Below are 27441 nucleotides of genomic sequence, written 5' to 3' on the forward strand. Positions count from 1 at the left end.
TAGCTAGAAAGGCATAGTAAGAAACGAATAAATGATTATAGGCTGTAATATCTATAGGTCTAAGTCTAGCTAATGAAAATATAAGTACGCGACCTATATAAATATACATCGAAAAGGCTACGTAGCCTAGATCCACCGCACTACTACAGCCTCCCCAGTTCAATTAATCCGCAAGGAGTAATTAAACTCCCAATATAACAGGTACGGTAGCTCTCGTTTCCTATTAATCCTAAATAACCTAATCCCGATTAACCCTAATCAACTAAAAGCTAGCCAGTTCAATCAAAGGCTAACAGGATAAGTTAGGAAGAAACAGGTCAACTAGGCGATTGCAACAGCAACAAGTGGGTGGTGGGGTAGGTAACTAACTACAGCCGTGCCTAATCCTAAACCTAATTCCTGATCAATCCCGAACCTATTCAATCGCTACCAACTAGGAGCTAAGCCAGTTCAATCAACGATCAACAGGAAACAGGAAAGATCTGATAACAAGAACTAGGCTAGCGGAGCTATAACCTATAAACTGACCTAATCAACCTATTCCTAATCAACCCTAATCAACTAGGAGCAAGCCAGTTCCATTAAAGGCCACCAAGAAACAACAGGGATCAACAGTCAGGAAAACAGGAACTGCAACGGGCAGGTAAAACAAGCGTAGCTCCCGTAAAAAACAAAGAAACAATCCCATACGATACAACGTAATCTCCGTCCTTCTCGTCCATGGCTGTCTTTTGCCGATCCTTTCAACTAATCCTAATCCTATAAACTAACTAATATATCCTATTCATACCCGACTATTTCCGTTTCTAACTATTATTCGTCCGGCAGCATCTACCGGGCTTCCCTTGACCCTCGATCCCTCCCCTATACGTAGTTCTAGGGGCTCTCTAGGCTCTTCCTACCAACCACATATCGGTAAGGGCGACAAGAGGAGTCTCCGGGCATTATCATAACTATTTCCGACTGTGACTTATAACTGTTTTTTTTTTTTTTCCTAGGCTTTCTTATTCAATATTCTATTTAATTCGTTCGTTTCGGTATCGTTTATAGGTCTCTCGCGCTAATCGGTAGGTTCCCCGATCAGGTTCGTAGGTATAAGGTCTATCGGTATCTTCGTATAGCAATTAAAGGCATCGTAGCACCTTATCGGTTAAGGAGAAACCTCCCCAGGTACCGTAACTAGCTAGCAGGGATAAAACAAAGGCGATCGGAGCTATCGGCAAGCCTCTTGCAATTAAAATAAACTAATCGGTAAAGAACGGATGCCTTCAAGCGCGTACGAGGTTATTATAAAAAGGAGGTAGTAGCGGTAACTTTGTCAGATTAACTAAGGGCGAGAAAACGGCTATCTAGGCACTGAAAAACGAAGACGAGACCAGATAAAAACGGGCATAGCTCCTTTAAAAGAGATAACTAAGAAACGAGGATAGGATAGATCCACTAATCGGCGAACGAGCTTTCAGGTAAGCTAATTAAAAGCTGATGGGAGGGCGTGGTTATTAATGGTCGCTATGGTTATCTACCCTCCCGTTAATCCTAACCTAAAAAGGCTTAATCCGAAAGCTACGAAAACGGCTCTGGAGCCACGAAAATAGCTCCTAATTAACTGAAAAAACAGGGAATCTCCTGATCGACGAATCCTGAACCTAATGACTGCAAAAACGGTCGCAAAAGGTCACTCCTAAGGCTGAGGTGAGAACGAGCTACTAGGTAGTCGCCACTGAACAGGAGCAGCGTAGGCACGCTAACGGAGGCACGAAAAGGGCTACCCAACTACTAACAACTAGCCCAGTGCCGATCAACTAAGATTACAGCTATAAATAGCTATAATCGGTTAATCGGCCAGCTAAAAACGGCAGCTGGGAAAGGAGACTAGAAACGGCAAAGGAGGATAGCTAGAAAGGCATAGTAAGAAACGAGTAAATGGCTATAGGCTGTAATATCTATAGGTCTAAGTCTAGCTAATGAAAATATAAGTACGCGACCCATATAAATATACATCGAAAAGGCTACGTGGCCTAGATCCACCGCACTACTACAGTATCTTTATTCCTTATATTCGGGTCCGTTTCGGTAATAAATAAGTCGTCTTAATCTACGACGGCTATAAATCGCATACCTACGACGCCTTTCTTACGTATTATCTTTAAAATAAAATATAGCTCGTCTTTTACTAGCCTTACTATAGTTACGTCGTATAGGTTTTAAATATCGAAATATTCGGGTTATTAAAAAAACGGCTTAAAAGCCTCCTTAGGAAAAGCTAAAGTACGAATCTAAACCTATGCCTTACTAAGGTCGATATATTAAAGGTATACCGATAGGCTAGGATCGATATAATAACTTCTCGAATTATTAAAGGAGCTTAGAGGACCTTTAGGATTTATCCTAGAAACCGTAAGAAGCCGTTATCGTCGAGATTCGTAGTTATAAAGGATAAGGGTATTCCTAGATCTCGGCCGAAACGATCGGAAGCATCGGAAGCTATCGAAAGGCCGAAAATACCTAATTTTCTAACGTTATTAGCTCTAAAGTACGTTAATATACCTTTAAACGGCTAGGAATTACGAAATATTACTTAACGGTTTATCCTTATTAGTTCTAAGGCTAAGGTCGTATCTTAGCGGTTATTCATTCGGAAAACTAACGGTACCTTCGACCGGTAGGCTAATAAGATCGCGACTCTTAAAACCTAGCTTTAATATAAGATCGTTAAAAACGATAGGGCCATTACTAAGACACGGAAGAAGGTATACCTAGCGCTAGGGAAGCGCTTCGTCCGTATAGCGGATATACGGCGGGTAAAAAGGTCGTTAAGAAGTAGGGTAGTATATAAAGACGAGGTAAGTAATAAGGAGGTACCTAGAGAGATTAAAATAGCGCTAGAAACGCCTAAAAACGAAGTATCGTAAACGGAGGATTATATCGAGGTTATAACGCCGGAATTAAAAGGTTTTAATTAATTTTAGTAATATAAATAGCTTTAATTATTAACGTAATAGTTACTAGGTAATACTTAATTTAAGTAGCCCGTGGAGGGGTGGCTCGTGAAGCGGTAACCTAACTTATAGGTGGCTCTCTACGTGACATATATTATAGGAAATACCGCCAGAAGAAGCGGAGACGATATGGCGACTTCAAGCAGTTTTAACGATTTGACTCCTGAGTCAATACCTTCAGTAGTGATGTCCCAGCACCGTGGATGCTGGATCTACTAGGTAATGCCGAACGGCCACCGGATAGTCCCCCGGAATGCTGTACAACAACGTAACCAAGACACATTTCACTATGATAAAAAGAACATCCATACTGCTATGGATTATATAACTACTGACTTAAATTCGCTTTACTTGAAGAGTTGTCCAATTAATACATTGTCGGCCAGTACCTCGGATGCCCTTCAGGGAGTCACAAACTATTCATTTGATTTGTTAGCTACTTTAATGGAACGGGCTTGTTTAGTCCACGGTCAGCGAGGCGGGTTAATAATTGTGCATCGAGTTGGGCGAAAAAGCGACACCGTGGATAGGAAACCGGAGCCATCTTCCGGGATGTCTTACACGGCTTGGATGTGGACTTGCGCGATATGCCACCTGCATACACAAGATTCCCCGTACTCCGAACTTAAAGTAATTGACTATCACGAACGACACAGAACACTACAAGCAGTGCCCGCCTACCGCCGCGATAGAATGCGTTTCCAATATCACGGCAATATATGATATTACGTCGAAGAGAACTGTCTCTATGCATACCCACTATGATTTTACATAGCTTTAGCCAGTCTACGTAGACGATGAAATTCGCAGTGGTGATATCCGCATATAGAGCACCGTCACTTTCATCGCAGATAAACGATGCACTGGCGCGTGTTACGAATTTTCCACAAGAACCGCCCCGTGACCCTAGGCCTGGGTCCAGTGTATCTGTAGTTAATCGAAGTGGACACAGGAGTTCAAGTGAGATAGAACTCTCCCTGAAGATGGGGGTATGGAGGCTTAGTAAATACTCCGGGCCACATATGTTTAGGACGGGTTTGTGTGCTCGCCACGGGCGCTACTAGGACAAAATACGCCTTTCTGTTCTCGCTTGATAGCACCGTACTACATATGTATTGCTTGTGGTAGGTATCTGTCTGCGCGTCCCCATCACGGGCTCGCAGCTCTCCGCCAGGAACTGAGCTCCTTAGCAACTTGCTTCGTTCTACAGCAACTTACCTTGAGTGGGTGGTAGAGTTCATGGTCTCGTTAAGGTAGGGCTTCACCAGATGTTTTTTTCGCATACCCATTAATCGGAAACACACCCCATGTGTATTCCTGTCTAGTTCGACGGAAATGTCGCCAAGACACTCACTACCTGTTGCTAAAGGGCCAGGTGGCCAAGTATCGTGGGGTTGGGGATTTCCGATCTATGCTTCTCAAGATTTTCGGCTTAGTTAACGGCTCGAAGCCCAGCTTTTGACCTTGTCCAAGACGAGACCAACCTGGCTACCGTCGTAATGCTGAACGCTTCACATTTCGGCTAGATAATATCGCACCGCAGCAGTCATCATGAACAACCTCGCTGCCGCCGGCTCGCTAGATGCACAACAAAATAGAAGACTGTAAGAGCTACCCCTCTTACGCCGACGCTTCTATTTTCCATGCTGATGGACCAAGGGCCTGCGACAGATGTCGTGCGCAGAAACTCAAATGCGTGCGATCAGAGTTAACCGTGACGTGCCAGCGATGTGACAAAGCGAAGAGGCCTTGTAGTTTCGGGCGTCCTCTACCCTCAGGGCGCCCTCGTATCCTACGGGGTCCTACATATGAGACAGTAAGGAGGGATAACGGACGACATACGCCAGTAGCCTTCCGGAGGAGCGAGTCGAACGGGAATCCCGGCCTAACCCTTCGCCCCCAGCCCAGTCGCCCCAGTGAACGGCACTCGTCGATATCATCAGCTCGAGCCGGCCATGTCACCAGCCGTGGCAATCTCAAGGATGGGTTCGACAATGATACCTTCTTCAGCATGCTTTACGGCGATTCCCCGAGTGCCGACTTTGATTCTTCAACTTTAGGGGATTGGTCGGCTGCTAGTAGCACAGCTTTCGACCATTCCTCGTCTTGGCCGAGTGTGGATATGGAGCAATTAGGTGATTCCGGAGTCGACACCGTGCCTTGGGACATCACAGGCATTTCAATGCCATCGGCTGGCCCGAAGGCCCTTAATCGAGGCCGAATAATGTCAACGAACAACAGCCAGGGGAAAAGGCAGCCCAGCGGACCCATCCTGAGACCTAATGGCACAACTATGGAGAATTTCATTCCAAGCTTGGGCAAGTTGGTGAACTTAGCCGCGCCACAGAACCCATCTGCGCTCATGCCAAGACTGATGGAGCTTGGTAGTGTTATGTACGAACTTGAGACTACATACTGCTCCGATGAGCAGAATGGCCGGTCGGTGACTGGCTCTTCGGATGCGTTCCCGACGGAGCTGGCCGGTAAGGTGCTGCAGGCAGCCATCGGGTTTCTTAAGTTCCTTCGGTGCTTCTTTTCCGATGATTCTGTACCGAATTTCCAGACTAGAGCGGCGCCCGCTCGCCGGCGTAACTCTGCCATTGACAATATTAGCCACACCGAGGACGGTAATTATCACCGACTGTTTGGGTTCCACCAGACCTTTGCGGACCCGAGACCTCACCCGCCAATCGAGTGTGCCTCGCCTCCGCCCTCTTCTTCGGAGCCATCCCTTCGCCGCATGCGCGGAGCGGACAAGCCTGCGGCCCTACAGCTCATCGCGAACTACCTACGGCTCCTACAGCTATACCTCGTGCTATACAACGAAATATACGACTACATCCGCTTTACAGAGTCGGAATTCCGGCACAATAACCCGATATGGAGCGACCTTACAATCGGTGGCGCGCCGCTATACCAGTTCGGAGATTCCCAGATCAAGCTGGTGCTGCAGGTAGCGACGCAGCTGCTCGATGAGATCGAGAGCACCCTAGGTCTGTCCGAGAGCTGCCGCGTCAGCAAGAAGTCGGCGGTAGAAGGGGCAGGCATCCTCGGCATGAACGTCACGACGCACTTCATAGAGATGTGCATGTCGGAGGCGATGTCGGGAATGGGGCAGGGCCGGGGTGCCATCGCGCGGTTGAGGGACGTCATGAGCTGCTTGGCAACCATGCTCGACACGCCTGTTTGGTTATGAGGGGCCCGAATTTTTGTTATGGCCATGGCCGTCATGACCCGGCAGAATAAATAATTGTGTATTTTCGTAGAATAGCGGTGGTTAGTGTGTACGCATCCGGATAAACGAGGTTGACGGGTGTGTCGGTAGAGAAGTGTGTACTTGTATTGGCTATTGCGATGTTATTTCTTGGCGCTGAAAAGGGGTAAGAAAAGGGGCACAAAAAGGGGTAGGGGTGGACCTTAGAATATAGAGGCTTATTGCTCTTTTTCAAACTGCTATTTTTCTCAATCGCGTCTTCTTTATGGAGTATTGTCGCCACAGGAGCGCAATTCATTTAAATGTGTCAAATGTCGATTCTTTCTTAACATATATTTTAGTCTAACAATCGCGTTCCCTCATCCATGCCCCTTCTAGCCTGCCGTAAGACCCTCTCTGCCTCATCAGCGTATTTGCACCTGGCTTTGATTGCAGGTCCATACAAATAAAAGACGAAGGGTTTAGGTGCGCAGAGAAGAGCGAGAATGGCCGGAACGGATATACCCCAAAAGACACCTAGGTTTGCGAACAGAGTCCTTACAAGTAACGGAAACCCAGCTCCACATATCGCCCTTGCGCATATAAAGACCATTAATGCTGACGTGGCGAATATTGCATATGAGTCCACCAGATAGTTCGTCGAACTGATTGTGGCGAGGATGATGCCGAAGCCGAATGAGACGCCCGCTAAAGTATTAACCACCCAGTGTATGTCGGGGTTGGCGGTCCCGGAAAACCAGAACAACCCGATGACAATGGATACGCCACCAATGCAGCAGCCAGGCAGACGAGTCTCTGGCGGGGCCGACTGAGCTCCAAGCTTGTCTACCAGCTCGACATACTTATCATTATCCCAAAGCTGATTATCGAGAAGAGTATGCCTATTAGAATCCCAATAAAGGAGAGGCCGCTGCTCTCCGGGGGCCGCCCGCGGAGATCGGTATACACTATCGGAAACGCTGCAAACGTAAGGTAGAGAGTCCCAAACACGACTGCTTGATACAAAGCCATAGCGAGAACGATAGGCTCACGAATCGCCAAGTGAAATGGCCTCGATAGTGTTGTTGCCAACGACTTGTTAAAGCTAACAGCGCTGCCGCCATTCCTAGCCGTAACCGATATATACGTGTTGCCCGTAACTGCACCGAGATTCGAAGCCCGCTTCCGAAGTATCACAGGCGTGTACGTCTCGGGCAACAGGGGCAGCGATATAGCTAGAGCGTAGGTAGACAAAAGAGCTATAATCCCCATTAGCCAACGCCAACCGAGAGTGCCGGCCACATATTCGTCAATGAGCGGGCCGAGTACCGGAGCGACGAGCGGCACAAGTGCATACACGGTTATGGTGAGACCACGCTCTTTAGGGGGGAAAGTGTCGGCAATGATGCCTCCAGAATTCGTCAGGGGCGCAGCGCCGAACGCGCCAGACAGCAGGCGGAGCATGGGCAAAACCCATACACTTGGAGAGAAGCAGATGGCAGTGTTGAGAACCACATGCAAAACCGTCGAGATAACATGGGTGGGTTGACGTCCGAATAATTCTAGTTCGGTATTATTTGTTGTCTGCTTTGAAAATAGGGGCCACGGGAATAAAGATTTGAGGGAAAGGGGACAAAAAGGGGGAGGGTGGGTCAGCCCCATGCGTACCCGAAGTAGGCCCCCAGACGAACGGCCCCAGAGCGAAACCGATGAGGAACAAGCTTAGGCCGAGAGTCACCAACTCGGGGCTGGCCTCGAGGTCTATAGAGATATCTCGTACGCCGCTGGTGTACCCGCTGGAAATGAAGGCGACAGAGAACGTCACGTAGCCAGCGGTAAGGCATAACGTCCACCGCAGCCATGGAGGGAACTGCATCGGATCGCGAGGGTCACTGTCCATGAATGTAACTAGGTACGGGTCGTCCTTGGTGCCGGAGCCTCTGTAGTCGTGACAGCATCTCAGAAGTCACATACCCAGTTTCCCTCAACACCTTGAGCCACGGTATTCTCGGCCGTTGGCCCGCCACACCGTGATATGCCAGGTCCTCTTTCATCGTTCCCCGTATATTTTTGTCGTATGAATATCAACACTGTAAAAAGAGTCAGGTCAACTAGGTTGCCTGAATCCGTGATTTGACTGCCTTTCGAAGGCGGCTTATGGGAACGTGGTGGATGCTACGGGTTGAGAAGCGCGCAAAGCAGCAAACAGAGCTTCTATGAGGGAGCTCATCACCGACCCTGTTCTTCGCCTCGTTAAAAGTTGTCTCTATAGGCGAACATTTCTCGCACTAGCCACATATTAATTTATGCCTACACACCTACGTTCGCCGTATGCAGTTTCGGACTTGGTGGCGGCCGGGAGCCTGAAAGTATACCAAACCTATCAAGAGAATTACGATTATAATTCTTTGTTTCTTTTTCTTTTATTTATTTTCAATTTTCAACTTCCGACGACCTTCCCATGATCGGCAACCCCCCCTGTTTCCCACATAATACGCAGCGAGCTCCGAAGCTAACGGCGCCACCGTCTTCGGAGTTTCGGACGCGATGATCTCCTGGAACGATGTGGTAGGCGCTGGAGAAGGCGATGGAGAGAGGTCGAGACCTACCCGATAATGCTACCACGTTGCAGTTATATGATAATACACAACGTAACGAGTGAATTTCGTATATACTACACCGCATTGTTCCGACCAACCTGTCTCTCACCAGCTGTTTACTTGTTACCCCATGGGTGCCGCACCCCGTTGCGGTTCAGACCGCCTAGCCCCTCGGCAAGGGATCACTTCTGTTATGCAGTAAACTGCTGTATTCGGTCCCGAGGGAATGCGGTGCAGTACGTCAGGATAGCGGCCGGCGGCAAAGCAGGAAATTCACGGCGTCAAATAATATCAAACACACCGGTTCGTGGTTTACAATGAGAAAATGGGTGCCCTCAGCGTTGAAAACCCTCAACATGGCGATCTCAATCTGGGGCGGCAGCTCGGTTTGCGGCAGCAACGTCATCCAGCTGGGCAAGGCGGTCGGCTTCCGGATCGTCACCGCCTGCTCCCCGCACAGCTTTGACTGTAAACCACCCACTATTCGCGAGGATGTGGCCGCCGAACTCGGCAAGGGCGTCATCTACATGGCCGTGGGCCAAAACGCCACGACCTACCAGGTTTCCTACAAGTCCAAGCAGAGGCCGTTCGTCGCCCACCCCACCCTAATCGCGCCTAAATAGGTCCCCGAGAGCATCGAGGAGAAGATGGGGTTCGGCAAGGGAAGCGCCGAGAATATGGCAAGAGTTCTCCCACAGCCTTTAGGCGGATAATACATGGTGGAGGCTTCGAACAAGGGGCTGCACAAAATCGCTCCACGGCATCCAGGAGGTGCTAGACACTTTCAAGAAGGGGTTCCCGTTCAAGAAGATTGCCTTCGAGGCTGTGTAGGCTAGCCTTAGTGGAGAGGTTCTCACTATTATCACACCGGACACGTCAGACGTGCGTGACTAGACTGAAGTGTTGCTCAGCCTCCATCTTTATGTAACAGACAGACTTGAGCACTTGAGATGTAAGATTCTGCCAGTCTATGGGCGATATGTATCTGAGACAGTGTCGAGCAAACTCAGCATAGGAATTCCATGCCACCTCTCTTCTCCACCACCCTTTGTTTTTTCTTGCATCTCGTGACAGTCGTCATTGCCTATAATCTTGGGCCTCTCTTTAGTTCTAAGAGACGAGCCGGGACTGGTCCTGAGAGACAAAGCATGAATATGACTGCATTGTACTGCATAATTATCATGCATGAGTTTTCTAGTTGGAGGCGTTCGTACACCGGCCACTATCTAGGTTACCATTGCTGATTCGGCGAAGCCTCCGAACCAGAGTATCTCGAATAAGAACTGGCAATTTACAAGTAGTCTATGCATACCCGCCAAATGCCCGGGGAATTTCTTGTGGCCTTCCAGCTCAACAGTGCCGCGAAATGATCACTTCCCACCGCAATCTTTTGCCCCCAATGGATGGGTTACCTTTTGTGGCAACATGAATAGCATCCCATACCTTTAGTTATCTGGTCCAGGGCAGCTACTAGCAGTTTTAGAGAGAGAAAGCCAATATTATCTTGTCACGTAAAACGTAGACGCCTACGATACGCTTTGCGGTATGTAGGCATATAAGGGCTGGTTCAATTAGTATGTGACATATCTAAATATTAACCAGAAGAAAGTAGACCTTTCAGCTTCTACCTTCAGCTTCCCTAGCGTCCTTACGTAGAGTCGAATATGGCTGCAGCTACTAATGCTAGCGAAAAGTTCGGTAGCTTCGGGGACATCATATCCCAAAACCCTGGTACCATCGCTACTGCGATATTCATCGTGCTTTTGACGTTATTGTACTGGGAGGGCTTGTCAAAGCTGATTCCGGGTATTCCGTACACTGCAAGATCGCAGTGGAAGTTCTTTGGCGATGCGTTCGACTTCGTGCGGTACTCGGAAGAAACGGGCGAAGGGTTTCGGTGGTTCTCGACAAAGGCGGCGGAGCTGGGAAGCCCTGTCTGCCAAGTATTCCTCTCGCCGTTCTTGAAACCCATCGTCGTCGTCGCCGACATCCAGGAGTTGATCGACATGTCGACGCGGCGCGCGCGTGAATTCGATCGCGGCGACTATCTGTCTGGCTGGGTCGGCATCCTGTTCCCTGAGGGGACGATCTCCATGCCCTCCCACGACAAGTTCAAGGACCAGCGCAACATTTGGTCTTCCACCATAACGAGCCAGTTCCTCAACTCTGTGTCTGCGCGTACAATACACTAACATACCGTTAACCTGGTGGAGTTATGGGCCGTCAAGACACGGCAGGCGGATGGCCGACCATTCGAGGTTTCCGACGATCTGAAGCAGGCCACATTTGATATGGTGAGTATTTTCTATTGGCCTCTCCCGAGGCCTCTTCGTGATAAACGTGTTAATAGACTCATAGTAAGTACTTACTCTATCTTTCGAAGAAGAACAGTACAGAGGCTCTCAATGTATCGCCCTGATCTTACAGGTAAGATCCTTTCTACTAATTTCAACGTCAGGATTTAGTATGACAAGGGGATGTACTTAGAATAGATTTAATTCAACTAATAATTCTATAGGGGGTCTCTTAGGTCCTTATCCCTTCTTAGGTTTCCTAGTCCCTATCTCGTCCTAATATATTCCAGGGGTACCTCCGTACCTTAGTACCTAAGTACCTTAATGCCGAAGCTATCCGGGGCTTATCTAAGACCTTTTTTAATACGTCGCCGAGGTAACGGCCTTGCTACCCGATATTATTCTCTTAATCCGTATAACCTAATTATTAGTATAGGGTTTTATTTCCGTATAATATTATCTCCCTTCTTCGGAAAAGCTCGTCTTTAAGCGTAGGTTAAGTACCTAGGCTCGATAGTTAATAGGTTTATTAGGGTTTTATTAATGGAATAACTTAACGGCTTCTTTCGTTCCTTCGGTAGTAAAGTATTTCTATGGTTCCTAAGTTTAGTAGCGCTTAACCGGCTAGCCTTCTTACTTTATTAAGTACCTAACGACTTCTCCGGTCCTAGCGGAATCTAGTACTTTATTTACCTCGTAATCTTCTACCTCGATCGGGGCTACCTCTCGTAGGACCTAATTAAGGTTAAGTAATTCTTAATTACTAACGCGGTAAGGTTTAATAAGGAATACGTAAAAGGTACTATAAATACGCTAGCCTTTCGGGAGCGTTAAGGTTACGGTAATAAGCGAAACGACCTTCTAGATCTTGAAGGGGCCGAGTATCTTCTTATCTATCTTTTTAATAAGGCGTTTAGTTTTAATATTACGGGTATTTAATATAACGAGCTACCTTACTTCTAGGGGAGGTTCTTCCTTTTTATATTTATTTATTTATTTTTTTATCTACTACCGTACTTTTTCTAAGTATTACTTAGCCTCGTTATATATCCTAGTTATTTAATAAATATAGAAATTACTTCCTAGATTCTTAGGGGTACCTAATAAGGGATTATATATTATTAAGTACTATCCGTAATTAACGTAAAAGGATAATATACCGGTAGCTATCGAAGTAGTATTATTATAAGTAAATTCGGTAGTAAGGAGTAAGCTTTCCTAATCGTTTATTTCGTAATTTACGAAGACGCGTAGGTATGCTTTTAAGATTTAATTAAGTCTTTCCGTTTATCTATCCGTTTAAGGATAGAAAGTAATACTTATTCTAGGCTTAACTCCGAGGAGCTTTAAAATATTCTTTTAGATATAGGAGGTAAACCGTAAGTCCTAGTCGGAAATAATATCTAAGGGAATCCCATATAGCCGCTAATAGTTACGAATAAAGATAGGTATTAGGTTTTCGGCTTTTTTACCGTCCTTTTTTAACGGGATAAAGTACGTTATTTTAATAAAGGGATTTATAATAACCCATATAAAATTATAACCGTTAAATATCGGTAAATCTATAATAAAGTTTATCGCGATTATTTACTATAATCGGTAATATAGTTCCATAAGCTATAATAATCCGAACGGGATATACCGAGGTACCTTATTCTATTAGCATTTACGATATCCTCTTATAAATTCCCTAACTATTACTTCTAGATTAAGCCACTAGAAGTTTCGGGTAATAAGTTTTATAGTTTTATTTATATCTATATATCCCGCTACCTTCATATCGTATTCGGATCTAACTACTTCTTATTATAAGTTCTTAGGTACTTATAAACGATTTCGTCGATAAAAAAGGCCCTTATAAAGCTTTATTTCTTTACCGGATTATTTAATTAACTAAGCCTAGTATTCCGGGTCTTATTCGGCTATATTCTTAACTCGTTTTACGAACTTTTAGATCTAGGCGGGTATCGGAATATTATTTAGTCGTACGCTAGAAAGTATAATAATTAGTAAGCCTAAAATTTTTAAAAAATGCTTTTCTTATAGGACCGTCGCTATTAACTAATCCTTAGCTCCTCCTTTTTTAAGGCGATATTATAATAATTTAAATAAAATATTAGCCTTTTCGTTTTACTTCCTTAAGCGGTAGTATATTATAAAATAATACGAAAAGAACTATTAAGCTTAGCGGGCTTATCGTCGATTTAGTACTTTCGTCGTAATAAAGTACGTTAGGTTCTAGTAATCTAAGTATACTTCTATTTAATGCTAAGTATCTTCGAAATAATATCGCTACTTCTCGAATGCGTCGACGATTACTAGTAATTCCTTATTATATATTTTATAATTTATTTCCGTTAAGGTAAGTCGTTTTAAGAAAAAGGCTATTAGTTTTAGTTTTCCTTTATCGTTTTTTTACGAGAGGATAGCCGAAACGATAAAGTCCGAAGCGTTAGCTTTAACGATTAAGACTCGATTAGGATCGAAATATATAAGTACCGGGGCCTTCGTAAAGGTTTCTTTTAATTCCTAGAAGGCCTTTTTTATTTCGATTTCCCATTTCCATAGCTTACGGTTTCCTTTATTAGCGTTAGTAATTAGTCTAGCTATACCCGAGAAGTTACGTATGAATTTACGGTAAAAGTTAGCGAACCTAATAAAGCTTTACGAGTCCTTAAGTATAGTTAGGATACGTTAGTTAAGAATAGCTTTTATTTTATCTTTCGATATAGTAATACCCTTAAGGCTTATATTATACCTTAAGAACTTAACTTCTTACGTTCGCTAGGTATATTTCTTTAAGGCTATTACTAGATGATTTTCTATAAGCCGTTTTAAGACTTCCTTAATTAATTTATTATATTCTTTTAACGTATCGGTATAAACTAAGACGTCGTTTAGGTAGGCGATAACCTTTATATTTAAAAGGTCGCGAAAGATATAATTTATTATAGCCTAAAAGGTAGCGGGGGCGTTAATTAGTTTTATAGGTATAACGGTATATTTATATAGCCTATAACGCGTACGGAAGGCGGTTTTTTATTCGTCGCCTTCCTTAATTCGTACTATATAAAAGCCCGACTTTAGATTAATTTTAATAAGCCATCGCGTTATTTAGAATAGGTTTTATAGTTTATTAATTAGCGGGATAGGATATCGGACGGATATTATAATTTTATTTAACCCCCGATAGTTAGCTACCGGTCTTAGTACGTTAAGGTTTTTTTTATTTACGAATATTATAAATACGCCGTATAAGGCTTTAGATTTCCGGATTCTTCCTATAGCTATTATTTTATCGAGCTAAGGTTTTAAAGCTTCTAATTATCGCTTATTTATAGCGTATAAGGGTCCTTACGGGGAAGTAGTTCTTAAACGAAGCTCGATAACATAATCCTATAATTACCGGTCGGGAAACCGTTATTCCGCTTCCTTAGTTATAATAAGAACGAAGTCGCGAAATTATTCGGGTACTTATAATAAAGCGTTCTTTTCTCGCGTAGTTCCTATACGAGTTAGCCGTAGGCGATAATTCCGGTATTAAAGCGAATTAAAGTATAATCGTCCTTCCGTAAATAGCCTTTAGGAAGGATATTCCTTTATTTATTATTACGGTAGGATAGCGTTAACCTCTTCGTTTAATTTATTAACTTCTTAAGCAACGTAGTAAATATATTCGTAACTACTGTAGTGGTACGGTAAGACATGCCCTCTTAATGCATTACGTAATACGCTACGATAGGCCTTATGCCTATATAGAGTAACCATAGCTCCCGTAAGTACGGGACATGCTATACTTATTATCTAATTCATTACCTAGCTAGATTACTATCTTTATTATTTTTACCTTAATTAAAGATTCGTTTTTGCCATTAGATTCGTCGTTTTCCGATTAATACATTTATTTTAATTATAAGCGCTTAAGTTACTTCGTCGTACCGTTATAGCCGAATAAGTAACTTTTACGTTTTATTCCTTTTCTCCCCTTACCTCTTATACCTTCGGGCTAGCGACTATTATATCTCTACGACTAAGGGGTATAACTAAGATACGATAATTACATTAAATTCCTTATTTCTCGATTAATATAGCGATATTAGTTTTATTTATCCTGGACCATCGTACGTATTATAGTCTTCGATAAAATATACTTTCGAATAAACCTATCCGGGTCTCTAATATCGCGTACGCTTTACTCCTCCTTAGTAGCGACTACCTTATAACTTTTTCGACCCCTTAATCCTTAATTTACGGAGTTTTTATTACGCTATTAGGATTTAAAGGATACCGATCGCCGTCGGCGCCGCCGTTTAACCCGCGAAGTAGTCCGCGTTTTACGTTAAATAAAGTATCCCGTCTTATAGTTATTTATTTACTATAAGAAGGTACGTATAAGGCCGGGAACTTTTATAACGATACCATAGCCGCTAGGATATTACCTAGCCCTTAATACTTATAACGCTAATAAGCTATTAATACTACGATATAATACGACGACTAAACTACGTTTATATCGATTAAGACATCCCTCGTATAGTTATTTATTTACTATACGGAAGAACCCGTAAAACCTAGGAGAACTTTCGTTATAATATTACCGCTACTAGGGATAATACTTAGCCCTCGATATTAACCGCTTCCTCGAACCGCTAATAGCATAATATATCTCGTACAAATAAATAAAGCTTATAGCGATTAAGGCAGCCCCTTATAATTATCTATCTACTATATAAACTAAACGTACGAACGCCTTAATATAAATTACGATAACCTATACGACCCGCTATTCCTTTATTAATATTAAAGGCGGATAAAAGCTAATAATAATTATACCTTAACCGACCTTACGATAGCTTCTTTTTCCCTCTAAACCTATTATTCGATATAAACTAAATATATAAATACTAATAACTTATTATACTAAAGGTATTTTAAGATACCTAAGCGTAGCGATTCGACGATATAATATACGATATAATATAGATATTTATATTAATAACATAGATAGGATTAATAAATTAATAGCTATTAATAACCGATAGTTTTAAAGAGAACTAGGAATTAATATTAATAGAATTACGTAAATATAAAGGATTAGGGAAACGGAACTAAAGTCGAGCTAATAGGTATACCTATATATAGGCTAGCCTTATATTACTAATTAATAGCTAATATAATAAGAAGTACTAATATAGGCGTAAAACGGCGCCTAGCGGTAATACCGTTAATACCATTAAATAACCCTAGTTAAATCGAAACCGGCCCATGGCTATAACCGGTATCGTATCTAGCGCGATTCTTTACTCGGGATTTATCTCTTATACGTATTACCTTAACGAAAGTTATACGTTAAGAATTCTAAACCTTAATAAAAGAAATTATCGTCGATTTATTTATAATAATTAAACTATTAATCTAAGGAATACGTATCGTACTTTAATTAGGCGTTAGCCGATTAAAGAAGCTCGTATAATACCTAGACCTTATCGATCGGAATAATATAATAAGTAATAATATACCTATATTAAAGGAAAAGTATTAAGATATAAATAATAATTATTATACCTTTATCCTTATATTAGATAATAAGAATCTTATTACCCCCCTTTTTATTTTATACCTCGTACCGATAAATTAAACGGAATCCGTAGCTAAGAAACGGAATAAATCGCCGTTAGGACCCGAAGTAGCGAAGATTAAACCATTAATAAAGACCTTAAGAGTCGATATTAACTTTCCGCCTTTATATCCGCCCGAAGAAGAAAACGACGACGATAAAACTCTTACTTAGCTACCCCTTACTTACGGCTCTATACTTATCCCGCTAATCCCTATAGTATTATCTTAAAATAATAATAACGGAGCCTTTAGTAATTAAAATATACCGATAGCTACCCCGATTATCGTAATATTAACTATTAGATTCCTTAATCCTACCGATTACCCTAGGCTTAAGTTTAACGAATATAACATAACCTAATAGCTAAAAAAGGTAGATCGATTATTTAACCGCTACCGTATAAGCGACGATAATAAAATTAAGAAAATCGGCGAATAAATTACGACTAAGATTATTAGAGAGCGTATTAACGACGTTATAAAGGATTAAACGATCTAAAGAGTTATCGTTATAGTCCTAAAGTACCGTTTTAAGATTACCGATAAACTAAGTTAAGTTAACGTTAAACGTAAACTCGTATAGCTAAAACGAAGTAACGTAATTAACGATCTTAAGGCGATTTTTACGTATCTTATAAACTATAAACGTCTTTCCAAGCTCGTAAACGATAACGGAAAGCTTCTTTAAAAAGTAGGATACCTAACCGATAAATTCCGGATATCCTTAATTATAAAGTTCTATAAAACGGAAGACTATAACTATAATAAGATCGGAAATATCGACTACCGGACTCTTTATACCTAGCTCTATAAGTAAGCGGAACGTCGTATAGTAATATAAATTACCGATAGAACCTAAGCCGAAGAACGACGATAATAAAAAACGGTAACTTTCGAAAAACCCGAGAAGCTTATAATGTAAATAATTTAACGATTAGCGATTCCTAGCCTCTAGATACCTCTACTACCGCCTTCCTCGTAGCCTAGACCCTCTTACGGCTACCTAAGTACTAGTTAAAAAGCTAGTATATAGGCCCTCTACGACCGATTTAACGCTCTAAAGATAAAGATAACTTCGTAGAACTATCGTTAGGATAGTAGCTCTTATAATCCTAGGGATACGTATAACGCCGATTAATAATATTAATAAGAAAACCCGTTCCTAGTAAACGCGGTTCGGAACTTAAGTCTTTATAACCTATAAATTAACGAAAGGATCTTAATAAGCTCTAAACGTAATACTATACTAGACTACCGAGGCATACGTAATAGGATTTTACTAACTTAAACGAATAACTATAAGGAATTCGAATATTAATTTTATAATACTTTCGATCGGCTTTATAACTATAGCCGCTACCCGTTACTAATAAATATAACCTAGAATCGGTTCTATTATAGGAGTAATAAATAATTATACTACCTCGAGAACGGAAACCCGGATAAGCTAAAATTAACGCTAGTCCTAGAATCGATTATTATCTAAGCTAAGCGTAAAAAAGAACCGATCGCTTATTATATCCTATTTTACGTATATTAAAATAAGGAATCTCTAAAGTAGGTACGTAAGATAATATATTACTACCTAGCCGAAAAACTAAAGCTTATATTCCTTAACCTACGATACTTTAAGAACGAGAAAGTAATATTAAAGTAAGAAGAAATAATAAGAGCTATATCGGAAATTAACGTTATTTAAATAATCGAACGTAAATATAACTACGAATTATACGAGACGGGGATCTTAGGTTATAATTAAACTAAGGGTCTTATCGACGACGAAGGTATCTATTATTATAAGGGTATCATTAAAACGGACTTAGTCGAAGTTAACGTAATTAAGCGAGCTAAAGGTCCTAACGGCGAGTATATCGAAAGAAAAGTACCCGATTAAAAGAATATAAAAGTCTTATCGTTATAGCCTAAGCGTAAACCGACTAAAGCCGGTAAGAACGTTACTTCGAATACGAACGACTTAGCTAAGAAAGCGAAGACTATTAACGAGCTATTAAAAAAGTTTTAACTAAATAAGATTAATAAGAATAATAGGAAACGCTTCGAGGTTTCGTAGGACGACCTAATTAAATTCATACCCGGATTTTCGGAATAAGTAATTAAGTACCTTACGATACGCGCTATAAAGATTAACGAAGGTTAGCTTAAGGTTATTAAAATTATAAAGGAATAAGTATAAAAGGATCGGGAAAAAAGCGTTAAGATACCTAGCGTACCGTAAACTACCGCCTCGTTTACTAATCCTTCGAGTAAAATAGCGGTAAATTCTATTATCGCAAAGGATATTAAAAACTATATCCGGCCTTTTCCTAAGCTAGTAATTAACGTAAGACCTAACGGGAACGAAGCTTTCGTATTTACGGTAATCGATATAAAGGCGTAGTTTAATATAATCGTAAAAAGCTATATAAAGAAGTAGCGTTTCCTTATAACCGGTACTAAGGCGATATAACGAGGTTTTAAATCCTTTATAAAAACCTTATATATAGGAATAATCGACGGTTTTATTTAGCTTACCGATTACTACCTTCGCTTACCGATTTACGTCGTTAAAGATAGGTTCGTTAATTATCCCTTATTACTTAATATAAACTTTATTTTTTAGTTCCGTATAAAACTCGAATTCGATAGAAGTACCTTTATAGGAACCGTTAACTTTAACCCGGCCCGGATAATAATCCCTCTCGCTATTAACTTAAGAAGCGATACGCTACTAAGCCTTATATTCGGCGATTAGGAAAACTAAATACCATTAATACCCTAGGCCGCTTTAATGACGTATATAGGCCTAAAAACGCGTTCCTAGCCGAGTACCTAGAGACCGACGTTAGCCTTTAAGTTAAAATTAATTATATCCGCCTTTATAACGACGATATAAAGGTAATACTTATCTCCGAAGCTAAGGATTCGTCGGTCCTTAAACTTAGTTTAGATAAGGGAAATAAAGCGATCGCTAGATTAAGCGACGAAAAATTCCTTTACGTCTTTAGTAAAGCCGTTACGAAGGTAATTCGATATACGACGTAAGAATCGAAATAATATAAGCGAAACCTAGCCTTTATTTCGGAATTAACTTACTAAGCTAAACGTACGTTTTTAATTAATACTATATATAAGCCTAAGTCGCGTAAAGTTTAGCCCGTAGATAACGTATCGTTAGACGGTTAGATACCGCTAGGAATATTCGATTAAAAGGATTAAGTAATAAGGGAAGTTAAGTCGAAGTACGAGCCATTAGATATATTATAACGCGATAAACCTTATGAGAATATTATATTAAGATTCGCTAGTAACCCCCGAGGTATTAGATTAATAACGGAATGACTTAACGCTATTAAAGTAGGTTTATTAGATACGGAATTAACCGATTAAGAGAAAGACGTACTTATTAAGATCCTATACCGAAGAAAGATAACCTTAGCTTAGAATTTCTTTAAAATTAAGAAAATCCGACCTAAGGTTTATCCCGATTATAAGATTAAGACGGTACTATATAACGCTTAATAGGCTAAGGGTATTCTTATCCTAATACCTCTTAAGGAACGAATAATCGAAGTCTTACGTATACGATTAAAGAACGGAATCCTAGAAGAGAGTTACGGTCCTTATCGAAATACGTAATTCGTAGTCGAAAAGAAAGATAGTAATTTACGACTTATTAACTTTACGATAAAACTTAACGCCTAGACTATTCGCGACGCCTTCCTACCCCGAAATAAAGACTCCTTTACCTAAGAATTCGCTATATATTTAATCCTTATAATCGTCGACTTTTTTTCTAGGTACGACTAGGTAACGCTAGCGGAAACGAGCCGTAACCTAACTACGTTCGTTACTTTTATTAGCCTTTTACGTATAACGACTCTATTATAAGGCGCGACGAACTTAATTACCGCTTTTCTCCGAGCCGTTATACGAATTCTTTACGATTTAATCCCTACTAAGTACGAGTCCTTCTTTAACGACGTTAATATTAAAGGGCTAGTATCGAGATACGATAACTAGGAGGCTTTTCTAAGAATACGACGCTTTATCCTAAAGTACTTAGAGAATATCGACGCCGTTCTCCTAAACTTCGAATTAATCGGTACTACTATTAACGCCGTTAAATCTACTTAATATAAAGGTAGTACGGTAATCGTCGGATATTTATACGGTATAAACGGTAGGAAACCCTCGGAAGCGAAGATAGTTAAGATCTTAAAATAAAAGTTATATAAGAATATAAACGAAGTAAGGTCTTTTATCGGTATTACGGTTTTCTTTAGAATATGGATCGATTATTATACCATAGTCGCTAAACCTTTCCTAATATTAATACGTAAGGAAGTATACTTTATCTAAGGTATCGATTAATAATATGCTATAAATTCGCTTAAAATTACTCTTATTAACGTACCGGTATTAATTATTTTAAATTATATTATCGAATAACTAATCCGAGTAAAAATCGACGCATTAAAAGACGATTAAGGCTACGTATTAAGTTAGGATAACGATAAAAGTAACTTTAAACCTTCGAGATACGAGTCAGGGATTTAAAGAGGGGCGGAGTTAAATTACGACGCTACGAAACGAAAGTACTTAGGAATCGTTAAGTTCCTACGACGGCTTCGAAACTACCTTTACGGCATTTACTTCGTATTTAAAACCGACGCTAAAGTATTAATCGCCTAGCTTAACGACGGATTCTTTAGTTTCCCGGGCGCTATCCTTACTAAGTAAATAGCTTATATTAAGATATTTAGCTTCGATATTTAATATATACCCGGTAAAAGATATTCCGCTACGAACGATTTCTTATATAAACCTAGCGGCTTAAGTAACGACGACGACGATTAATAGGAAGGCGATATAAAGGACTTTATTAATATATAGCTTAATATAATATACGCGAATATAGTCGTATTACTTAACGTCGTTAAGTAATTTAGCGATAAAGCCTTATTATTATAACCGTCGGAAGAATAATCGATAAAGTCGTAAGAAATAATAACGTTTCTTACGCGATTTTAACTACCTAACCGATTAAGAAATAACCGATTAATAAGGTACTAAAAGCGATAGATTCGGTTTAAGAAGGAAGCGCTTAAATACGTCGTTTCGGAGGATATCCTATAGAGGAAGCCCGAAAAGTATAAAGGCATACGACGAATTATCGATTAAGAGAAATTACGTAAAGCTATAATTAAGGATTACTACGAGGATTTTAGTTATAGGGAACGTACTTCGACTTACGATCGGATAGCTAAACTATACTACTAGCGCGGTATATTCGAATACGTCGCCCGAAAAGTTAAATCGTATCCTAGATACTAAAAAGGAAATAATACCCGGAAAGTCGACCCCGCTTTATATAACGAACTAATTAACGTTCTTACTTACTAGGTAATAAACGTATAATATATACTAATAGATAATAGATTTATCGTAATAATCGAAGTACGAAACGAACTATCCGGCTTTCTCGAAGCCCGAGCTATTAAAAAAATAAATTCTAAAACGATCGCTAAGTTCCTCTAGGAATAGATATTTCTATAGTACGGTATACCCCTAGTAATTAAGTATAATAATAATTCCGAGAATAAAAAGGAGGTCCGTAAAGTAATAAAGCTAATCGGTATTAAAGTTAAAGTCGGTATTATTTATTTCCCGTAATCCTAAGGTATAATCGAGGTTAGGTATAAAATAATTTACGGAGGCCTTATAAAAGATATAAACGGTAGCGATCGGGAATAAACGAACCTATTAAAGGTAATTATATAAATAGATAAGACCTCGACGCGCTTATACGAAATGTCGTTATACGAATTAATATATAAGCGTAAGGCTATTATTCCGATAAAAACCGTTATCCTAACCTAACGTATTATAAACTAAAAGAATATCCCGGACCGAGAATCGCTTTTAGTTATACGCGTACGATTAATTAAAAGACGTTAAAAAAATATATTAACCGTAGCTAAGGTTTTAGCGGTTAAATATAAAGAAGCTACCCGGTATTAAGACGAAAAGAACGCTTACCGGATACGAAAAGAGCCCCTAAAAGCCGACGATTTCGTATTATTATACGATACGTTACGATATATAGATAAGTCGATAGCCGTAAAACTAAAGTATTACTAAAAGGAATCGTACCTAATCGCCGAAGATTTAGGCTATAGTTATTATAAGCTTAAAGAACCGAATAAAGTTACGCTATTATACCCGGTTTTAGGCTATAAACTACGGAAATTTATTTAAGATATTAACGGGTTTTAAGAGCTAGAGAACCCGAAGGAGGACGAATAAATTATACGCTTATTACTAATTAAATATAAGAACTAAGAATCGACGATTACTAACGATCCCTAAGCTAAAGGAGGCCTAGAGCTTATGCCCTCGGTAATCGACGACGAAAAGGAAAAATGATTAGCCTCGAACGATAAGGTACGAATTATAATAGAAATACTAAATAAAAAGCTTAAAGGATACGAAGTTATACTTAACGATAAACCCGGACTAAGAAGATCGACCCGACTTAATAAATAACCCTCTTATTATAATACGATAAGGCTATAGTACTTTAAAATAACCTACTTATACCGATCGAAGAATAATAAAGCCTAAGAGCTTAATATATAATCGCTCTCTTAAGTAAGGGAGGAAAGAAGTTATCCCTATATAGTTATTAAGCCGGTAGCTTATATACGAAATTAATACCTTAAATTATAATATTAATAAATACGTCCTCCTTTATTTCTTACTTTAAAAGAAAGTATGTTTCTATAGATTATTAACGCCGATTAACGCGTTCCTATACTTAGATAAGTTATCCTTTGCGTTTATCGTTAGGAATCCGGGATATTAATATCCTAATATTACGTAACTATTATATTTTAACATAGGTATATTTTAATATTTAAAGGAAAAGTAAGGAAAGTAATTTATATTAATAAAAGTAAAAGAAAAAAAGGAAAGAAAAGAAATACGCGTTTAAAAATAAGCTAGAAGTAACGTATATCCGCCGATTAATATCTCTCTTTTCCTTTTTACCCTTTTATCCTATCCTTTACTTATTAGTTATTAAGAAAACTAAAAACTTACTAAGGAAGAGCAGAGCGTACGCGCTACTGGAGACCCGGATAGGTTTACTCGAAAGTGCATTCTATCGAAGATTATAGTACGTACGATGGTCCAAGATAGGTGAAACTAGTATCGCTATATTAATCGAGAGGTAAGGAATTTAATGTAGTTATCGTATTTTAGCTATGCCCCTTGGTCGTAGAGATATAGTAGTCGCTAGCCCGAAGGTATAAGAGGTAAGGGGAGAAAAGGGGTAAAACGTAAAAGTTACTTATTCGGCTATAGCGGTACGACGAAGTAACTTAAGCGCTTATAATTAAAATAGATATATTAATCGAAGAACGACGAATCTAATAATAAAAACGAATCTTTAATTAAGGTAAAAATAATAAAGATAATAATCTAGCTAAGTAATAAATTAAATGATAAGTATGGTATGTCCCGTACTTACGGGAGCTATGGTTATTCTATATAGGTATAAGGCTTATCGTAACGTATTACGTAATATATTAAAAAGGTATATCTTACCGTATTACTATAACCTCCTTAGTTTAATTATACCGTAAGGAATAATTAAACTAAAAAGGATAGTACGGTAAGTCCCGATTAATATCTTTCCTTAAAAACTACCGCGAAACTCCATTCCTCCGGCTATTATTTAATTATTACGGCCGCGCCTTTAACTTCTCGTTTAATATTATAAGGGAGCCCTTTTATTACTTTACGGCTAACTTAGCCCGGTTTACCCTCGCCGATCTAGCCCGATCGGCGTTTTCCTTCTTTATTTCGGCTATCTTCTTCTTAGTTTCGTCCTAGCCTTCTTAGTTAAAGGGATGGTAGGGAAGCGGACGCGTCCTAAGGGTTAATTAGGTATTTCCTTTCTATTTATACGGTATAGAGGTTTCCCCCGATTAAAAAGCCTTAATCCTTTCTAGTCCGGGGGGAGGAAGGGGGCGCGTTATAACCTTAACGAGGTTATTATAGCGGAGGTTTATATCCGTTAATATAAGGAAGTAAGGGGGATTAAGTATTAAGGTTATAAAGGAACGACGGACTTCGGCTTATACGATAAACCGAACGAAGGATTTACGGCTAGGGGGCTCGCCGATCGGCGTACTTTAAGCGGATGTTATAGCGTTAATAAGGTTAATTCGCTTTTAATAATTTACGGCTTACCGAAGACGCTTAACGATACTTACCCTTTCCTTTAAAATTCGAACGCTATAAAATTACTTTATTACTTCGGCGTATTCTTTTATAGTATTAAGGAAATTAAGGCCCTTATTCTCTTAGGCTTAACGCGCGACTTCGATCGGTCGTTTAAAGATAAGATACGGTAGAATACCGCTTTAAAATCCATAACTAAAGCTATTTTATTAGTTTATTAACGCGATATAATAAGTAGACTAAGAGGTTATACCGGGCTCGAGGCTATCGTTTTCCTAGGTTCGTTATAACTAGCCGAGCGCGTACGCCGCCCGATCGAGGGCGCCGTTTTTAACTATATTAAAACTATATAATTTCTAGAGCTTAGGGAGATATAACGCTACGGCGAAGTAGGCTTAGGAGAACTTCGTAGGGTCGGTAATAATTCGTTCGGGGTTTGCTAGGTCCGTATAAATCGTAAAGATTAAAATAAAGGCGGGATTATCGAAGAGGTATTAGCGGGTAAGGAAATCGAACGATCCTATCGATCGATAGCTTATCGTTTAATACGGGTTTACTTCGAAGGCCGCCTTTCTACCTTCGAGGTCGTAATTAGTTATGGTATGGAAGGCGCGGATATCCTCGTTAGTAAGGTAGTCGTAACGGGCGACGTAAACGAAAGAGTTAACTAAGGCTACCTTCGTTTATTTCTATAGCTATTAGTTTATGGTTCGGGGTCGATTAATAAATAGCCGGAAGGCCTAGGTTATATCGGATCCTAATTCGATTAAACCCTTCCCCGAATCGTAATTATTTAGAATATTAAGCTAATACTCCTTTATATTACTTTAATTATCTTTATTACTATAAATCTCCCGTAGGAGTTTAATTAAGTCGGTTAGATCGGCGCGACGTACGTTTCTATAGACGGAGGGAAGGAAGAAGAAAAGGGGGATTCCGGCGGAACGGAGGGAAGATATAATAAAAATAAAAAAAAAGAATTAAAGGAAGGGAAAGAAAAGATAATAAGTTAAAGGTAAAAATAAGAATTTAAATTAATAATAAGAAAGGTAGGCTAGAAATTAATAGGAATATAATAATTATAGGGGAGAGGGTTTCGAAATAAAATACCTAAAGAGGAAAAAAAGAAGGAGGGAGGGAAACGTATTAACGATATAGTTAGATATACCTTTACGGTTAGCGCTTTAGGAAAGCGCGTTTTCCCGTATACGTATAGAGCTATAATAAAAGACGCGTTAGTTTATAATTTCTTATTATATATTCTTAGTAAAGTAATAAGTACGTACGTTCGTAGATTCGTAATTAAACGTAAGCTAAGGTAAGTACTATCGAAACTCTTCTAAGTACGGTACTTACGACCTAGGTAACGTATTCGACTCTTTCGTTCTCGTCCGACCTTCCTTCTTATTTCTCGTTATTTTACGGTTCCGATCTACTTCTTTTCTTCCTTTCCCTAGGTCCTTTATTTTCGTTTTAATTCGTTTTTCGATTTTTCTTAATTCTAGATTTATAATTTCGTCGTTCCTATCTCTTTTTCTTTTATATATATATATACGATAGATCCTATTATTTAGAAGTAACTCCTTAAACTAAACTAAGCGACCGCCCTTAAGCTATTCGAATAACTAAAGGCTACGGGGATTACCGACGAGGAGATTACCGGGGCGTTTAAGAAGGCTAAAAAGGATAAGAAAAAGGCCGTAACGTATTAACGGGTTAAGTCGATACCGCCGCCGGTAAACCTAATAAATAAGTAACCCGACGAATTCTTCCGCCGCTTATCCTTTACTAAAGAGTTCCGGGACGTTAATCGGTTAATCCCTAAGCCTTAATAGGTACCGTACGCCCCGTATTCCCGCCCGCTAGACCAAAGCCCGAAAGTAATTATCGGCCGGTAGTTCCGAAGTATCGAAGGAATTCGGATAATAAACTAATAACGCTAGGTATATAGCTCTTAATATTAATAGGATTTATTAATCGAGGGCTATATTAATTAATAATAAGATAATTCGTAACGTTTAGTTTTATTTTCTAAATAAGCCGGCGGCCGGCCGGTATATCGCATAGGAGATTATAAGTAAGGACTTTTAAGAGGTTACCTACTTCTAGAGCTACGTTATATTCCTCGCTCGTTACGTTTAATCCTTTTACCGCCGGACGTTATTTATAAAGATTAATAATAAGGGATTAGTTAACGAGTATTTCCGTCGACTAGCGACGGACCTTCGTTACGTCGTTAGTTTATTCGTTTAATAATATAGGATACCTAACGAGATATCTTATTAGTACTACGAACGCCGGCTCGCCTCTTCCGATACCGTTAAGTACGCGGGTATATAGCTATTCTTTTCCTACCGATCCTTAGCCTCCGATCGTATCTTCGGGTATTCCTACGGCGTTTATCTCTTTTTTATTAACGGGATACGTTATAAATTTCGGGACGAGCGGTTTACCTACCTACGGGTAAGAATAGATTATAACCCCCCTTT

At 40.1% G+C, this 27441-nt stretch overlaps 4 protein-coding genes across 4 annotated transcripts; 3 read left to right on the forward strand and 1 right to left on the reverse strand.

The window, feature by feature from the left end:
• Nucleotides 1-4550: 4550 nt before the first annotated feature.
• Nucleotides 4551-6211, forward strand: GGS23DRAFT_617515 (uncharacterized protein; the record flags this gene model as incomplete). Its single annotated transcript, XM_051520880.1, has 3 exons — nucleotides 4551-4603; nucleotides 4659-4729; nucleotides 4847-6211. 3 exons carry the CDS (start codon nucleotides 4551-4553, stop codon nucleotides 6193-6195), a joined length of 1473 nt encoding a protein of 490 aa, XP_051375105.1. The 3' UTR covers nucleotides 6196-6211.
• Nucleotides 6212-6550: 339 nt separating this feature from the next.
• On the reverse strand, nucleotides 6551-8246 carry GGS23DRAFT_603657 (major facilitator superfamily domain-containing protein; the record flags this gene model as incomplete). The annotated part of the gene is made up of 4 exons (XM_051519496.1): nucleotides 6551-7072; nucleotides 7162-7754; nucleotides 7861-8132; nucleotides 8167-8246. 4 exons carry the CDS (start codon nucleotides 8244-8246, stop codon nucleotides 6551-6553), a joined length of 1467 nt encoding a protein of 488 aa, XP_051375106.1.
• An 863-nt stretch (nucleotides 8247-9109) lies between these two features.
• GGS23DRAFT_594514 (uncharacterized protein) lies at nucleotides 9110-9623 on the forward strand (the record flags this gene model as incomplete). Its single annotated transcript, XM_051518178.1, has 3 exons — nucleotides 9110-9352; nucleotides 9416-9478; nucleotides 9561-9623. The coding sequence occupies 3 exons, from the start codon at nucleotides 9110-9112 to the stop codon at nucleotides 9621-9623; spliced, it is 369 nt and encodes a 122-aa protein (XP_051375107.1).
• A 719-nt stretch (nucleotides 9624-10342) lies between these two features.
• Nucleotides 10343-11320, forward strand: GGS23DRAFT_556897 (uncharacterized protein). The gene is made up of 2 exons (XM_051515677.1): nucleotides 10343-11062; nucleotides 11162-11320. Exon 1 carries the CDS (start codon nucleotides 10457-10459, stop codon nucleotides 10982-10984), a length of 528 nt encoding a protein of 175 aa, XP_051375108.1. The 5' UTR covers nucleotides 10343-10456; the 3' UTR covers nucleotides 10985-11062; nucleotides 11162-11320.
• The last annotated feature ends 16121 nt before the right edge of the window (nucleotides 11321-27441 follow it).

This window comes from Durotheca rogersii, assembly GCF_024521655.1.
Source record: "Durotheca rogersii strain YMJ 92031201 chromosome Unknown GGS23scaffold_4, whole genome shotgun sequence".
Classification (NCBI taxonomy): Eukaryota; Fungi; Ascomycota; class Sordariomycetes; order Xylariales; family Xylariaceae; genus Durotheca; species Durotheca rogersii.

Bases quoted from the DNA above. Each gene is read 5' to 3' on its own strand.
- GGS23DRAFT_556897 (XM_051515677.1), top strand. From the start codon at position 10,457: ATGGCTGCAGCTACTAATGCTAGCGAAAAGTTCGGTAGCTTCGGGGAC.